This window comes from Eubalaena glacialis, chromosome 1, assembly GCF_028564815.1.
Source record: "Eubalaena glacialis isolate mEubGla1 chromosome 1, mEubGla1.1.hap2.+ XY, whole genome shotgun sequence".
Taxonomy (NCBI): Eukaryota; Metazoa; Chordata; class Mammalia; order Artiodactyla; family Balaenidae; genus Eubalaena; species Eubalaena glacialis.
Window position 1 is genome coordinate 88,754,244 of NC_083716.1, and position 13,828 is coordinate 88,768,071.

Genomic DNA, 13,828 nt, shown 5'->3' on the forward strand with positions numbered 1-13,828 from the left:
CAGACCAGAGAGTGGCGTCCTTCTGTACCCTGACAGATATGCACCCCGAGCAGGACCTGGAAGGGGCCCAGGAACTGCCTTTATGTGTCGATCCTGGCAGTGGCAAAGATTTCATGGACGCCACTGGGTATGTGACCCCTGTGGACCACCTCCCTCCCGTGTCCCAGGCCCCCGTGGTTAACAGGGGTTCAACTCAGCCCCGGCCAGCCAGGAAACCATTTCCACCTGCCTTCCCCTAGTCCTTCAGGACCCAGAGAAGGGACCGAGCGGGCCTGAGTCGGTTTCTGCGCTGCCGGGGTGGATGGAGCTTGTCAGCATAGCTGCTGTGCTCCACGGGAGGGTCCTGCCAAGACATGTAGTCAGCGCCCTTGGTGGTGAGGCTCACGGCCCGGGCGGGAGGGTGTGACGCCTGGTCAGCATCTGCCGCCTGATCACTGCAGCGGCATCAGACGGGGACACCTCGCTGACCATCCCCTATCGGCCAAGGGCACGCTCCCGCCTACCCACCCTGGTCGTCCACCCAGCCCCACGGCGCCCGCTGAGGTGTGCTGAGAGCGAGCCATCTCTATCCCTACGTTCTCGGCGTGCTCATCGCCCACAGAGTATATGTTCTTTCTCAGTGTCACCCACGCCCAATTCCAACTTTTCTATCAACTCGAGTTATCAACAACTTGCATGTTCATCTTGGTGATGAGCCCCTTGAGACTTCCTTAACAGAGAAAGGCAAATTTGGGGACATTGAGTCTATATTTGGTTCTCAGGACTTCGTTCTGGTCTACCTGATCTCAGCTGCTAACTGCATTTAGATCACCTATCTTTTGCTTTCTTACCAATGTGTATGCCTGTAGAGATTCTGAATCCCCTTTTAAATCAAAAGCCACCCAGGAGGGATTTTTCCACCAAAGCAGCAATGTGTTCACTTTCGACATCTGACATAATCTTATTTATTTCCTTGCTGGGCTCTAAGCACACAATAGAATTTTTTACATGAAAACTTTACCAACGAAAACTCCTAACTGCGGTGTCTTGACTTCAGCACGCTTGAGTCTTTCTAAGTCTTTCCTTCCTTGCTAGAGGGCGGTCTCCATCCACACTGACTGGGAAAGTCAACCAGCTGGAGCTGATTCTTCGGCAGCTGCAGACCGACCTTCGGAAGGTAAAGCAATCGATTGGAACCCCATGCTCAGAACTCTTTCTCTTACACAATCAACCTTTTTTAACTACTAGGAATAAAAAAAAAGACACTCAAGAAAGATAACTGCCCTAATCAAAACCCAACAGTAAATGGAAACGGAGACTCCTGAGGTCTGATTCCATCTTCTTGCCCACAGCTACTGTATTTCATTGTAGGGGACACAAGGTCCTGTAGATTTAACTGAATGAGGATGAGCCCTGGATGGCCAGTCTTCAGAATGAGGCAGAAACGCAGCAGGCTAGCGTTTTTCAGTTCGGTGAGTTATCAGTTGCACCAACATTTATGAGCTGACCTAAGAAGCGTTCGTTGCTGTCAGGAAGCCTGGTCTCCCCAAGCTGCTTCTTCCTACTGAGTCAGCGTGTGCTCTGCCCATCAACCTGTGCGAGCTCGGTCCTCAAAAGATGTGAAGTCATTCATTGCACAGACATTTGCTGAGCTCTTGTTGGATCATCAGCGCCGTGCTATCAGTAGCCACTTTGCTATCCAGGGAAACGGAATGGAGTGCTGTAGCTGGAGGGTGATGGTGAGGCGGGGAGGGGCCATGGGGAGGGTTTTGTTGGTGGAAGAAGGGAGAAGTGAGAAGTGACAGCTGGCATGAACGCTGGTGGAGATGATCCACATAATGTCCTGAGCCTAACAAGGAGGGAGATGGCCTGGATGGGAGTAGGGACCGTCCACACATAGTTACCAGAGCAGAGTGTGTGTGTGTGTGTCCGTGTGCATGCGTGCACACATGCATTCATACACAAGTACAGGCCTACGTCAGAGATATTGCAGGTTTGGTTCCAGACCCCTGCAATAAAGTGACTATCACAATAAATCGAATCACATGAATATTTTGGTTTCTCAGTGCATATAAAAATTATGTTTATGGCATACTATAGTCTGTTACGTGTGCAATAACATTATGTCTATAAAAACAATGTACATACCTTAATTAAAAAATACTTTTTATGCTAAAAAGTGCCAAAACAATTACAGCACGTTGAAGATCCCAGATCACCATAACAAATGTAATAATAATGAAAAAGTCTGGGATATTGGGAGAATTACCAAATGTGACACAGAAACATGAAGTGAGCAAATGCAATTGGCAAAATGGCGCCGATGGACTTGCTCCATGCAGGGTTGCCACAAACCTTCAATTTGTAAAACACTGGTATCTGCAAAGCAAGGTATGGCTGTAGTCCAAACAGAGATGGGTTGACAAAGTTCCCCTCTGGTTGTTTCTTTATTCCAGAGCTGAGAGTGAGCGATGGGAAGGAGGGTGAGAGATTCAAGGATGGAGGGTAAGGTGTAGAATGGAGGATAATTGAACCAGATGTATTTGGTAAGACTGCAGCATAAGTTAGGTATTTTCCTCCAGTGTGGATGACCAGCTGTCCCAGCTTGCCTGGCATGGAGGGTTTCCCAGGACACGGAACTTTCAAAGCTGGAACTAAGAACGTCCCAGACCAGCTGGGCCAGCTGGTCACCCTGTCTCCAGATGTAGGTGTAGAAAAGTTAGAGAGTTGGACTTAACCAATATTAGATTTTAGACAAGAAATTAAGACCAGGAGCGATAGACAAGGACCATTCAGTATGTATAGGATGTGATTAAACTGAGTGACTCAGAGTCTAAGCTGGGTGAGGAGGAATAATGTCACCACAGGGGGTGTCAGTGGACGCTGACAATAAGGTAAGATTGGTAGATTAGATCACTTTTGGAGGGGTGGATACTGGAGAAATTATTTTAGAAAGACAAGGGGTGGTGGTCAGGCAGTGGGAGCTTGAAGCATTTAGGAAGATGTGCGGTTATCAGTAATAGCTTCAAGGTACAGGAAATGGCCACAGGAGGGGGGGGGTGAGGAGGGCAGTCTTTGAGGTCACAAAGAGACTGAATCAGGTGGAACATCTACGGCATCTTAAGATCATCAATAAACATGAGGGATGGAGGAGGAAAGAAGAAAGGTGAAACACATTCTAGAATCTTCCATGATGGGAGGGAGTAGAGATATAGTCGACCATGGCAAAGAGCAGGGGTGGCAGGTCTTACAGCCCATGTCAGGCTTCTCCCGGGAGCTGGGATTTTAGGGGAGAGCAGTTACCTGCACCGGGCAGCCGGGGCGAGGTGTTGGCCTGGCAGCCTCCAGGCCCTGTGCTCTTCAGAACAAACCCTCATCCCCAGGAGAGAGTCAGGACTCACTTATAGCTGAAGATAAAGGGCATATCCGGGGAAAAGCTTGAGAGTTTAGCAGGTTTGGGTGACAGAGGACGCATTCCATGGGTGGAGTTAAGGGGTCAAGGGGTCAGGAGAGGTGGGCAGCTGAGCCGCAGCAGGGCCCTGGGGATGTCTGAGCCGTGTTGGGAACGAGAGCCCTGGGGCCTGGGGCGGCCAGGAGCTTGAACCTCTTGTAGTGACTGAGGGACGTGGGCTGAGTCAGCAATGAGTTCTAACACCAGCCTCCACTTGGGACTGGTGTCTTTGGTCGAGAGGTGAGAAGGGACAGGAAATAGGAGCAAAGCTCAAGGGCAGGGCCAGACACGCCGAGGGGGCCAGTCTCCCGAAGAGTCTTAGCCCCCAGCTCACCCGCACGGCCGTGGGCACAGGGCTGCAGGTGCATCTGTGGAGTTAGCAATCAAGTCATCTCCCACCACCACTGTGACAATGACCCCCCTCTCTCTCTCTGGGGCAAGACATCCCTTTCAGCGTCTGGGAGCTCAAACTTGTGTTGTACGTTTTCCGTTACTGTCTATTGGAAGCTCCAGGTCTGATTCTTACGAAAAATCTTTTTTTTTTCTTAATACTATTTGTTTATTTATTTTCGGCTGTGTTGGGTCTTCATTGCTGAGCGCAGGCTTTTTCTAGTTGCAGCAAGCGGGGGCTACTCTTCGTGGCAGAGCACGGGCTCTAGGCATGCGGGCTCAGTAGTTGTGGCTCGCGGGCTCTAGAGCGCAGGCTCAGTAGTTGTGGCGCACAGGCCTAGTTGCTCTGCGGCATGTGGGATCTTCCCGGACCAGGGCTCGAACCCGTGTCCCCTGCGTTGGCAGGTGGATTCTTAATCACTGTGCCACCAGGGAAGTCCCTGAAAAATCTTGATAATTTGTACATCGTTTTTAGTGGCACACTTTGAAGGTCATTAGGGAAATACACTGTCCCAGGAAAGCTTTAAGACAAGATGAGCTCGTGATAAACAAGCCCAGGATCAGCAGGTATGCTGATTCTGACTTGTCCAGTAAGGAGGTGCACCCGGGAAGCTCTGCCCTCCTATCCAAGGCTGTACCTTTTCCCAGGCCCCCTTTTTCAGATAGAGGATAATATAGACTGTGGTTAATCACCTGCCCGTATAACAGCTGTCTCGCTTCCTGTTGGGAGCAAAGTGGGATGAAAGGAAAGAATATTCTGAGTTACTCGTCCCCACCCCCGTTTTTGGCAGAAACCAGAGCGGGCAATCAGATTCCCTCTCCCCTCAGGAAATAAATAAGGGGCTTCCCTGGTGGCGCAGTGGTTGAGAGTCTGCCTGCCAATGCAGGGGACACGGGTTCGAGCCCTGGTCTGGGAAGATCCCACATGCCGCGGAGCAACTAGGCCCGTGAGCCACAACTACTGAGCCTGCGCGTCTGGAGCCTGTGCTCCGCAACAAGAGAGGCCGCGACAGTGAGAGGCCCACGCACCGCGATGAAGAGTGGCCCCCGCTTGCCGCAACTAGAGAAAGCCTTCGCACAGAAACAAAGACCCAACACAGCCATAAATTAATTAATTAATTTTTAAAAAAGAAAGAAAGAAAGAAGTAAATCAGTAAAAAAATTAATAAATAAATAAGGGTAGAAGCGTTCGGACTGCAACTGGGAGGAGAGAGCGTGTCCGGCGGATGCGTGACCATCTGTTTCCCCCCCCCTGCCCCCAGGAGAAGCAGGACAAGGCCGTGCTGCAGGCCGAGGTGCAGCACCTGAGACAAGACAACCTGCGGCTGCAGGAGGAGTCGCAGACGGCCGCGGCCCAGCTGCGCAAGTTCACGGAGTGGTTCTTCAACACCGTCGACAAGAAGCCGTAACCTGAGCGCCGCCCAACCAGGGGCCCTGGGGAAGCCCGGGGTCCCTTCACAGTCGCCAACATGTGGTTTCCCGCTGTGCTTCCAGCCCACCGTAGCCGTGCTTGCTGTCCCCACTCTGTCTAGCACCATGCCCCCAGCAGCACGGGGAGCCGCCGTGTGACCGCGGAGAGCAACGCTCGTGAAGATGAATGTAACGCTGGTGTCGAGATGAATGTAAACTCTGGTGTCAGTGTGGCCCTCTGAGGCTCTGCTGAAACGGAGCTCTCTGCGTGGGCTTCCCTCCTGAGGGACGAGGGTTGGGTTTTATGTCCTATATATCAGGTGACTTGGTAGAGATAGTAAAACAATTGACCATAGCTTGGGCTTTAGAATTGTAAAATAAACATGAGAACAAATAATCAGACATATACTTTAATGTTAAAGGTGCTCTATTTTTTTGGATGTACAGTAGTTTTTATTTCTACAGCCACATTATCATAGCAATAAGAAAGAGGCAGGGGAAATAGTTGGAAGAGCCGTGTCGGGAGGGGGACAGAAAAAGCACTGATGTGTCTAACACGAGTTCAAATGCAGTTCCTTTAGAGACTTATTTATTTGCAGGAGCAAACGGTGCCTGAATATTAACAGTGTTCTGATTAAAAAAAAAAAAGAAAAGATACATATGCCTTGTAAATGGCTCACTGAGTAGTTACTTCAACTCTTAGTTCACTTTTGTATAGTTAATGCTCTGTTGAAAAAAAAAAAAAGAGTCAACCTGCTTACTTACGAGAGCTCCCCCGTGTGCCATGAGCCAGCAGAATCACTTGTACAATGCCAAATTTGTTTTATCTTTGTACAGAAGCTTTGATGAACTGTCTTGTATTTAACACCCTTATTTAAGCTTATTTAACCTTAAATTGTTAATTTTATAAACTTTGGTTTCACCTGCACTATTTTGGAGGGCGGTGTAGGTAGCAGCGGGCTCAGAAAAGGCTGAGCTTGCCCAAGCAGGAGTGAGGAGCGGGGCAGGACCTTCCTTCTAACAACTGGATGCTGCTAGTAACAAGTTGTTTGTATTGCTTTACCATTTTTAACTGTTCTATTTGAGATGAACGTACGTTTTGCTTTTTTAATAAATGTTTAAAAGAGTCCACACAAGGAACAAGTGTTGTCAGGTGAATGTAGACTTTGGGGTTCTAATATGTCAACAATCTGAGTGTATGAGAATTTATTCCTGGTCATTTAGGACCTTAATCTGTACTGAGTACTACTGAGCCTTCTTACAGAATCCCAACCTGATTTAAAGTAAAAAGTTACTAGTACTGATTAACGGCTGCCACGTGCCAGACACTGTCCTCTGCACTTCTCATAGATCTCATTGAATTCTAACAGTATCCTTACTAGGTGGGTGCCAGGATTCCCATTTTACAGCTCAGTAAACTGAGGCTAAAGTCAAGTGATTTACCCAAGATTGCCTTTCATTTTGATTTTTTTTTAAATGTTTATCTTATTCAGCAAAGCATTTGGTCTTGCTTACAAGAAAATAAATGCAATAAAGTAATAGGGATTTGAAAAATAATCAGGAAGGAGTAAACTGCAAACTTGAATCAAAGGTGAGACAGAAAGAAGACAGAACGTGAGCCAGAGTGGGAAGGGAACCACAGTAATCACGGTACAAAGTTCTCCACCTTCTGAGAACAGAAACCGTATCAAGAATTTGGAGGAAGCAAAGTGATTCCTAGAATTTACCTTCAGAGGGATTTCTCACATGGGCTTCATTCACATGAGCGGTGTATTGAAAAATATCCTAAACGGTCCTGCAGCGGGTGGAGCAGGGGGCTTCATAAGGCTGTTTTCTGAAGCCACCCCTGCAAAAGATACAGGCGCACCTCCAGGACACATCCAGGGAATGCGGATTCTCAGGAAGCCAGGGCGTCATGGGCCAGGTGGGCATCTTCCTCCCTCCCCGCTCTCCCTCTCACCGTGAACCAGGCACATGCCAGGAGTGGAAGAGCCATCATTGATCAAGACCAGCTGGGCCCTGCCTTCGCGGGGCATACAGTCTAATAAGGGGAGGCAGGCATCCGATTATTTGAAACTCAAAGATAGAAATAAAGAGTGCCTGGGATGGGATCCCTTTATTATTATTATAATTATACTGTAGTAGTTATAGTAATAACTGACATTGTTTGACTCGTTACCGTGTGCCAAACACTGTCCTGTGTCCATTGTGTCTATATGGCAACCCTAAAGGACAGCTACCTAGATCATCCCCTCTCTACAGGTGAGGAACAGAGGTGTAGACAGTGTGCTTGGGGAGACCTCCATGGGTAGGAGACTTCTGAAGGTGGGGAAGGAGCAGGCCAGGGGGAGCTGGGGGGAGTTTTCCAGGCAGAGGGGACACAAGTTCAAAGGCCCCGAGTCTGTAGAAAGGATATAGGGAAAATAGGTAGTGATGGGGAAAGAAGGAGACGTTAGAAAAGACAGGTAAAAGCCAGATCATTAAGTAACTCTAGGCCATAGTAGAGTCTGGATTTTATTCTTAAGTCAAAAGGAAGCTGTTGAAGCAGGAAAGCACCGTAATGTGTCCTGTGTTTTATTTTTTGTTTTGTTTATTTTATTATATGTCCTGTGTTTTAAAGGCTTACTCTGACTCCGAAAGCAGATGGAGTTGCATGGAACAGGGGCCTGCAGACTTTCTGTGTGAGGCATACAGTCGATATTTTAGACTTTGAGAGTCACATACTGTCTGTTGCCTGTTCAGTTCTCATTTACTGCCCTTTAAAGATGGAAGAGCCATTCTTAGCTTGCAGGCCACTCACTAGCATCGTTGACCAACCCCTGGGATAAGGGAAAGAGTACAGAAGGAAGACCCATGTAGGTGAGAGATGAGGCGGGCGGATAAGATCGGGGGAAGGAGTTGGGTCACACTTGAAAATGTCTTCGCAGGTAGAACCCCCAGAGCTGCTGCTGAGTGGGAGACGGGCGGGAAAGGTTTGGTTCAGGGATAAGCCCTAAACTTCAGAGGAATCACTGGACTGCATGTTCACCAGACAGTTTGCCATAAACATTTCTTGCCTTCAGTAAAAGCTTAACTACGGATAGTTGTGTGTCCTGGCCAGGGCCTGCGTGCAGCTCTGCATCACGGGGCAGAGATGGATGCTTTTGCATCAGAGGGCAACAAAGCAGATACAAAGGTTGACGTTGCTTCGAGAAAACGAAGGAACCTGACCCAAACCTAGCTGAATGGAGAGTCGTCCCACCTCCCTAGGGCACACCTACAGACCCGAAGGGTGTTTTTGAAGAAATACTTCTCAGTCTGTACCAGCAAAGAATGAATCATCTCTCAAGTCTGCCAGATGGCCATGCCAGAGAACGTGGCCGCATGACTTTTGGCCTGCTCACCTTTTTTCAGATGTATGTTTCCAGTCAACAGCCAACCTGTAGAAAATCCCTGTGTCGTGTTCTCCATAGTGCATGTGGTTTTGAGCAACTTGGCATCCTCGTAGACACTGTTAATTACAAAAGGTACCCCTTAGCAGCTAAACACGTTGACTTTCTGTAAGGACTTACTGGGTACAAACTCATTAAATATTAGAACGTATCTACTAGAAATCATTTTTATTCTAGAATAAGTGATATCAAGCAGGTTTTTTCTAACCATAGGCAGTGATCTATTATGTATTCAGGCCATTCTCATAGGTGACAAAGTTAATTCGTATTTCAGAGGCTTTATCCTGCTCTCCTCAGTCTCAAGGAGCAGGTTTATCATTAAAAATAAAACTTACTTCGGGCAGGGGCGGAGAGCGTAAAAATACAGTCCTGCCTTTACTGATACCACAGTTATCTTTGAAATGTCAGGAGTCGGCTGTCCTGCTAGCCCATTAAAATGCAGAAACTGATGACATGTCATTAACCGAAGTCTCCATCAAACTCATGAAGCCATAAACCATAGCTTCTTGTCTGCAGAGCCAAAGACCAAAGAGATAATCTATTCAAAACACAGTAAGAATCACGCGCTTGATAGATTTCTTCACAAGCTGTGACTGTGGTTAGCAGTGGGGCACTTGGATGTTGACATTTCTTGCTCCTTACGTAAACTGCTGGCCTGGGAAGCCTGGACGGCAATTTAAGGAGAGAACAGACGTGAAATTTAGACGGACCGACGAACTCTCCAGTTGTGGAGAAGCTGTGAATATGACTTCTTGAAGAGTCGACCCTACTCTCTTTGCAACAGGGAAGGTGGGTCACTAGAACAAGCGGCCGTCTATGGCAAAGCCACCCCTCTGCCGCAGTCACTGTGAACTGCACTCACGCAAGCCTTCCTAAGAGGCAAAGGCCCACCACTTTTAGTCCCAACCTCCGGAGGTTATTAAGTCATCTCAGATCCTCTGAAATCAAGCCAATGTTTTTTCTTCAGGATTTCCAAGATTGGGGGTGTGCAGGAGGAGGTGATGAAAATCTTTACAGACGCTTTGCTCTGTTGGGTGACTGGTTAGTAAGAAACAATTCCAGTTCACTTGAGCGTCTGTGGATTTGGTGCTTACAAGTTTAAAAGCATTTCCCTAGTTCTAGCCGGCACAGTTCGGGCATACTAGTCACTAGCAGAAAGGAAAGTAGATAGAGTCGACTGGGTTTAATTCAATACCTGATTAGAGGCAGGTGGGAGAGAAATGTGTTTGTTTATGCTCCTCAGCGAGGGAACATGGTAAGAAACCCGCAAAATCCAAGGAATGCATTGGGTTTCTGACCTATGACCTCCAAGTTAACCCAAAGACCAAGCTTCCTGACGTTCAATAGCAGGAATTAGGCAGAAGCTTAAGCCCAAAGAAAATCTCCTCGTGAATTTTACAAAAGGTCTAAATGAGCGTCACTTCCAAAGGTGACATTCTTGCATTTTATATAAGATTCGGGGCCTTTAAGTTACTTAAAAAAAAAACAATCTTTTAAGCGCCCTGCGGTTCATCTTACTATAAGAAAATTCACTGCCCCATTCAATCCTTACAATCAAAATTGTGATTCAACCATTAGCATCTGCAGACTCTGAAATATACCACCCTCCGTTTTCCAGCCCTCATATCAGAGACCTACCTAAAATTTGCAGAGCAGCTTGGTTTTTCACAAGAGCAAGTAAAAAATAACCGGCCCCTTTGACATGCAAGTATCTTTGGCTGCTTATTAACAGGATGAAGGGTTAGACTCCCAATGTGCTGGTCATCAGCACCCATTAATCAGGCCGTTAGGTGCTGGAGTAGAAGTTCTGTTGTTTGAATATCAGCTGCTCCCCCAGCCTTTCCCTATGCAGTGAAATCGGGAGGAAGGCCGTGTGCAGGAGGAGATTCAGAGCTGTAGCGTTTCAGTAAATCATCTGCCTCGACTAAATCGGTACTGGCTCAGAGAAAATGGCTATAAATACACATCTGCAGCTGGAGATGTCAGACCCTGGCAGAGCTCCTCAATCGCTGTGTAGCGCATCACTGGGTCCCGGGCGTCTGTCTGGGTCCTCGGCCCCTCTTCCCCATGACCGTAATCATTGCTCGCAAACCAAGTGGGATCCAGCTGAATGCTCCATTAAATCGGAATAATTAAACATGGCAGTCATGGGCTCTTCTAGGATCTGATTAAACACCTTGCAGGAGTCATTACTGAACCCCATCTGGGCTGAGGGCTTGCCAAACAGCAGGCTGAAATCCACAATGCCCATTTCTATGCATAGAGAATTCCAAGACTGGGCCTTCTCTATCCCTGTAAATTAAGCACTTGAGAACTCAAGATAGCATTGTTCGGGGGAGTAGGAGACAGGGCCTAGAGCAGGGCACAGGGGTCAGCGGGTTTAACCCCTTGACTCCTACTTGATTCTTTTTTGTTGCTACTCTTTTTTTTTTTTTTTTGGAGTATAGTTGCTTTACTTAAACTACCCGAAGGCCATTCATTGTTCAGCCAGCATCATCCTAAAACCATTTCATCTCTGAGCTGCTGAGTAAGTAGAGGGGAAGCATGGCAGTGACCTAGATAAAGAGACAAGCATATGAGGGACACACCGCTTATACTAATTTCATCGTTGAGATGAACTCTGAAAGCAAGTGTTTCTTCCTAATTTAACAGGTTCTTGTTCTGTTCTTTCAAAGCAGGAACCTCTTAAATGATTTACCCTGAAATGTACAATTGAACTAAACCTGGCTACCCTAATTGTCTACTGTCTCGTTGTTTCTATGAGGGTTATTCCTGCCGGTGACACTGATTTCCAAATGTGAAATCATATTGTTTAAACATTGTCCAAGAACATAGCCATGTGCAGAAAGATGCCTGCAAGAATCCTCCCTTCACTTGTTCAAAGAACTATTTGGGTGAATGAGCTTGGTTCTACCATCTAAATACATTACATTAATAGATGTGAACATCTAACTTATAGATGTATATTTTAGTTATAAACATATTTGCCCATGTATATGACCATTTTCAATACCTTGCTTAGAAAATATGACACAGCCAGCCCTCCTGCAATAACTGTTGCCTCTTACAGAAACCCGTTATCTTCTTCTCTGAGACTTCATTGTCCTCTCCTGAATTATGCCTTGTGATGAATTGTATCGTAAATGAAAAGGATAGGGATGGGACAAGTGTTGGCGAGGATGGGAAGGAATTGGAACTCTCTTACGTATAATGGACGGAAATGTAAAACGGTGCAGCCACTATGGAAAACTGTACGGTGGTTCCTCAAAAAATTAAACAGAATTACCATGTGATCCAGCAATTCCGCTTCCGGTCATTACCCCCAAAAATTGAAAGCAGGAACTCAGATATTTACATGCCCATGTTCATAGCAGCATGATTTACCGGAACCAAAAGGGGGAAGCAACCCAAGTGCCCATTGATGGATGAATGGATAATATGGTCTACACCTATTATGGAATTTTATTTAGCCTAAAAAAGGAAAGAGATTCTGGCACAGGGTACAACATGAATGAACCTGAGGACATCACACTAAGTGAAATAAACCAGCACAAGAAAGACCGCTACTGTATGATTCCACTTACAGGAGGTACCCAGAGTAGTCAGATTCATAGACACGGGAAAGCAGAATGACGGGGGGTGCCAGGGGCTGGGGGAGGGGGAGGGGGAGCTGTTGTTCATGGACATGGGCTTCCAGTTTGGGAAGATGGAAACAGTTCTGTGGATGGAGCATAGCAGTGGTCACACAAAATATGAATGTGCTTAATGCCACGGCACTCAACACTTAAAAATGGTGAAAACGGTCAAGTTGATGTGTATTTCGCCACCATTAAAAATAAATAAATTTGTTTAAAAGGTTAGGGATGGGAACCTGAATGAGTTAGTTTGCAGGGACTTGAGATGGATAAGCACAGAGAAACCAGAAAACTCAGCCTCACCAAAAATAAAGACTTGCTGGAACAAATGCAGGGAAATATAAAACACCACCAAAGTGTTCTTTGGATGTCAGAGAGCAGCCAGAGTTTGATCGATTGCCATATATTCAGACAGACGTCATTCCAAGAAGCTGTGCTCTGGAGGCCCGCGGGAGAAGCAACGGAGGAAAGAAGCCCTCTCTCCGAAGAGTGATTAATTTGGTAATTAATGCAGAGCAAAGAAGAATCATTCTGAAAGGTTTGCTCCAGGCCCTAAATTTTCACAGTTAGCTCTGCCGTTGGAGCATCTGGTAGGATAAGGAGGTTGGATGAGCTAAAGGGTGAGATCAGACGCCAGGGCAGCAGGGGAAGGGATTAAAGATGAATAGCTTCGGGGGCGCTTGAGGGTTCCGAAGCCTGGAAACCATGCTTCAAAGGAAGAAAAAACAAAGGCCATTATGAGAAGGCCCTGGTACTGATTGGAAGGAAGGAGAGCCACAGAGCTGGAAGGAACCACCTGCTTCACTTCATAGAAAAGAGGACTCTCGTGCTGGATGGATGGACTGAGGGCTGGGAACCCAGGCAAGGCCAGGTTTATAACACGGTCTGCAGTAAGGTTATTCTTCAGCTGTATCAAAGGAAGTGCTGTGCTTGTGAATTTCGGGCACAGTTTGCAATTTGGGTAAGGATATCTGTACCCAAGATTCGATTAATCTCGGTCAAGTTAGGTCAAGACAAGGAAGTAATAATAAGAAGCATCACTGGATACCTGTGAGATGAGGAATCTTTGGGGAAATCCTAATTTTTCAACACTGCCTGAAATCATAAACTCTATCCTACTGAACCCGCTAACAGCCTGGCTCCCATGGTGATTTCCAACCTGGCCGTTGAACCCTTGAGCAAAATCAAGGCACAGATGTAGAACAGGTCAGATTCGAGACTCTCCAGGTTCCCACATCACCATTGCAGAGGTGTAGGAGCATTGCCCAGTTTCCTGTTCTTCCAAAAGGAGAAATATCCAGCTCAGCCCTGCACCCAAGCCGACAGAGCCCAGCCAGAAAGGAAGATGGAATTTGTGGTCATGGTGGACATGGGGTCAGGGCGCCCCCCCCCCCCCCCCCCCGCACTTCTGTTCTGAGCCTCTGGGACTTCGTGTTGACTCACTTACTGGCACTTTTACCTGGAGAGGTCAAGGTTAACAGTGCCATGGGCAGTTATCAAGGGGCTAATCAGGTAGTCTTTGTTTTCACAGA

At 47.0% G+C, this 13,828-nt stretch overlaps 1 protein-coding gene across 7 annotated transcripts in view; it reads left to right on the forward strand.

Moving 5' to 3' along the window:
* The window catches only part of SIPA1L2 (signal induced proliferation associated 1 like 2), a 220,286-nt gene extending 213,920 nt beyond the window's left edge, over nt 1-6,366 (forward strand). For 6 of the 7 annotated variants that reach the window (XM_061182463.1, XM_061182497.1, XM_061182504.1 and 3 more), the window contains 3 exons: nt 4-127; nt 1,075-1,156; nt 5,083-6,366. In XM_061182463.1, the coding sequence (XP_061038446.1) occupies nt 4-127; nt 1,075-1,156; nt 5,083-5,229 (353 nt within the window). In that variant the 3' untranslated portion in view covers nt 5,230-6,366. The remainder of the gene's footprint in view (nt 1-3; nt 128-1,074; nt 1,157-5,082) is intronic. The other variant, XR_009699556.1, reaches the window with a different exon arrangement.
* The last annotated feature ends 7,462 nt before the right edge of the window (nt 6,367-13,828 follow it).